Raw genomic sequence first — 3,053 nt, forward strand, 5'->3', positions numbered from 1 at the left:
CCGCCCGCCAAGAGATCGGAGGCTGCTCCGCTCGCCGCCGACTAAACACCTCCCCCCGCTCTTCTAAATCCTGTCTCCGCGCGTTCTCAACCGCCGCCACTTCACCCCCCCATCCCCATGTGTAACGAGTTTTTCTCCCGCCGGTAAAAACCCGCGAAGTCATCGAGCGCCTCTGCTCAGTTTACCATTTCGAATTCTGCTGAAGCTCAAACAAGCAAGGCAGAGAAAGGGGTAGTCAAACACCGAGCGAGATCCCACCAGCTACTCGCTCACACCGCGATTCAAACTGCGCTGTCTCCCGCCTTCCCCGCTCCCTTTATACTGCAGAATGTTCCCTCATCCGGGAACTCGGATTGCTCATCGCACCAATGGCTGCCACCCACCCTCGGGACTCGTCCTTGAGGCCTCAGCCAATGAGCGGGCGAAGGAAAGGGTGGAGGGGCGGGCGCTTCGCAGTTCGAGCCGCGATTGGCGTTCAGGTGAGGGAGGTGGGGGAGGGCGGAGGGACGGGAACGGGGGAGAAGAAGGGCAAGGGCCGTGGGGGGAAAGAAACAGAGCGAGCTACGCTGCGGGAACGAAGATACCAGCCGGTTGCGGTCACGTGTCTGGAAGGCGGAGCTGAGAGGCTCTGGGGAGGAGCACACAGTAGCGCCCCTTCTTCCCTTGATTTCCCAGCGGAGCTCGAAAGACCACGTGTCGGGGTCTAGCGCGCCCTCCTCTTCCCTCCCACCGCGCCCGGCGGGCAGAGACCTGCTGGCCACGCCGCTTTCCTCCCGGGGCTCCGGGCGTCTTCCTACCCCTACCCCTCCCCATCCTGGGAGTCTCCTCCTGCCTGACAGGTAGCGCTAACGCGTCCAGAGAGAGGAGCCGCGGAGTCAGCCGCGTTCCTCCTTGAAACCCAGACTTAATAGAATTTCCCGATCTCTCCCGTAGACGAGTCCCCAGCCACTTGACTGAACACAACCCGCTGCTTCCACTACATTTTCAGCTGTGTCTTCCACCCCCTCTCTCCTCACCACTTTTGAAACCACCCACGGGATAGTTCCACAAGGAACAAACGGTGGAGCAAAGTCACCTTACTGGTCACAAAAGACTTGTCTACCTCGCAGGGGCCTTGGGGTGAGGCAGTATTCTCTAATCAAGAAATATTCTGGAAACTACACATCAATGGATTATACCAATAGCCTGGTGTCTAAAGTTGATTTAGTGAAACCTCGAAACTATTATGTGTCAACTTTTCTACACTAAAAATTTTGCTACATGTCAACTGTTCAGTAAATGCCAGTAGGGTAACTCGAACATGATTCACAGGCAGTTACAGATGGTCCATGTAATCAATTGCAAATGGTGGGCTTAAAATATCGTACGGTACATGCAGTACTATAATGCCAGCTACTTAGCCTTCCAACTAATAGATTAATAACACCTGTGTACATCTCCAGCTGCTTGGGATAGTAATGACATAAATCGTCCATGCTTACAGTGTTTAATAGCATATTGCACTTTGTAACATAATTGAATAGTTCGGATGTGAATAAAGAGTTGAAATATATACTCTAAAGTACTTTAGATTCGGTTTCAATCTGAGAGATTTTATCAAATTAGAGAACTTCCCTATTTCTGGAAAATGAATTCTAGACAAGGGGTTCCCATTAATTTGACACAAAAGGGCCCTTTTATTACTTCTCCTTTTTGGAACTGAGGTATTCTTATAATGTAACCAATAAGCAAGAGTTAATCACTCCCCCCAATGAATTGATATAATGGCAATTAAAAGCTAAGAAACCTAGTGTAACAGTTAATCTGAGCTCCACTGAGGATTTGTGAAATGTAACTCACAAACCAACATTAGTTCCTTCTGCAGATTAGGGAATACAAATATATGATCTCTGTTATAAGACCCAACTAAAGGAATTTACTGTTGCCTCACTGAATATTGGTTAAGAGAGTGAGCTGAGGAGCAGGTAACCTGAATTCTGCTCTGTCTCCGCCTCACTGATTGATCATAGTTACTAATCTTTTGCAGCCTTGACTTCCTCTTCTGTAACACCTGTAACATCTATTTTCAGGTGGTTGTTGGAAGATTGGAGCCCTAATGGTGCAGTGGTTAGAAGCTTGGTCACCAATTGGAATCCACCAGCCACTCCTTGGAAACCCTATGGGGCAGTTCTACTCTGCCCTATATGGTCACTATGAATCAGATCGACTCGACGGTAACGGGTTTGATTTGGTTTTGGTTGAAAGATTAAGGGAGAAGGTATGTAAGGTAAACTGTAACATGTGTTTGGCACACAGCAACTGGAAGAAGCAGCAGCACTCAATAAATTATCTTCTACATTGGATGCTGGGGAGAGATGAACTCAATATTTAAAGTACTTTTGATTCCTAAATCTTTTTTTTCCTGTCTAGTATATTGTCTTCCTTGAATATAGAAAGAGCAAGCTTGAAACCTGTGCAAAGTATGTGAGTCAGAATTAACTCGATGGCAATGGGTTTTGGTAAGGTGAACAGGACAGTTACAGTTTCTCAACTTTTCGTAGCACTTACATGATGATTTCCTACTCTCCTGTCCTGGGGGGGTGGGGAACCCAAACCGGTTGCCGTGGAGTAGCGACCCCATAGCGACCCTATAGCGGCCCTATAGGACAAAGTAAAACTGGCCCATCGGGTTTCCAAGGAGCAGCTGGTGGATTCGAACTGCTGCCCTTCTGGTTAGCAGCCAAGCTCTTAACCACTGTGCAACCAGGACTCCATCCTGGAAAAGGCATGATGCAAATATGTTAATATTCTTGGCGTCTCTCTCTTGCACATGTGTTCATGCTAATACGTGTTTATAATATGTATAGCCAGAGCTATGCAATTCTTTTTATTTAATGTCATATCAACTTAGCTACTTAATAAACGCTCTCTAGTCATTAAAAACTAAACTTAAATGAAGTAGATGACCCCAGTATTAATGACTCTTTCCTTAATAGCCTTTTCCTAACTCAGATGGACTTTCTATGACCTTTCTATGAGAGGAGTAATTACTATCTCCTCTCAAACACTAGCAC

General features: G+C 47.2%; 1 protein-coding gene across 1 annotated transcript in view; it reads right to left on the reverse strand.

Annotated features, from left to right (window-relative positions):
* The window catches only part of LOC101357385 (histone H2A.Z), a 2,349-nt gene extending 1,946 nt beyond the window's left edge, over positions 1-403 (reverse strand). The window contains exon 1 of the mRNA XM_004380185.2: positions 186-403. Coding sequence (XP_004380242.1) covers positions 186-188 — 3 coding nt within the window. The 5' untranslated portion in view covers positions 189-403. The remainder of the gene's footprint in view (positions 1-185) is intronic.
* Positions 404-3,053: the final 2,650 nt, after the last annotated feature.

The sequence above is a fragment of the Trichechus manatus genome, unplaced genomic scaffold (assembly GCF_000243295.1).
Source record: "Trichechus manatus latirostris isolate Lorelei unplaced genomic scaffold, TriManLat1.0 scaffold00071, whole genome shotgun sequence".
NCBI classification, from domain to species: Eukaryota; Metazoa; Chordata; class Mammalia; order Sirenia; family Trichechidae; genus Trichechus; species Trichechus manatus.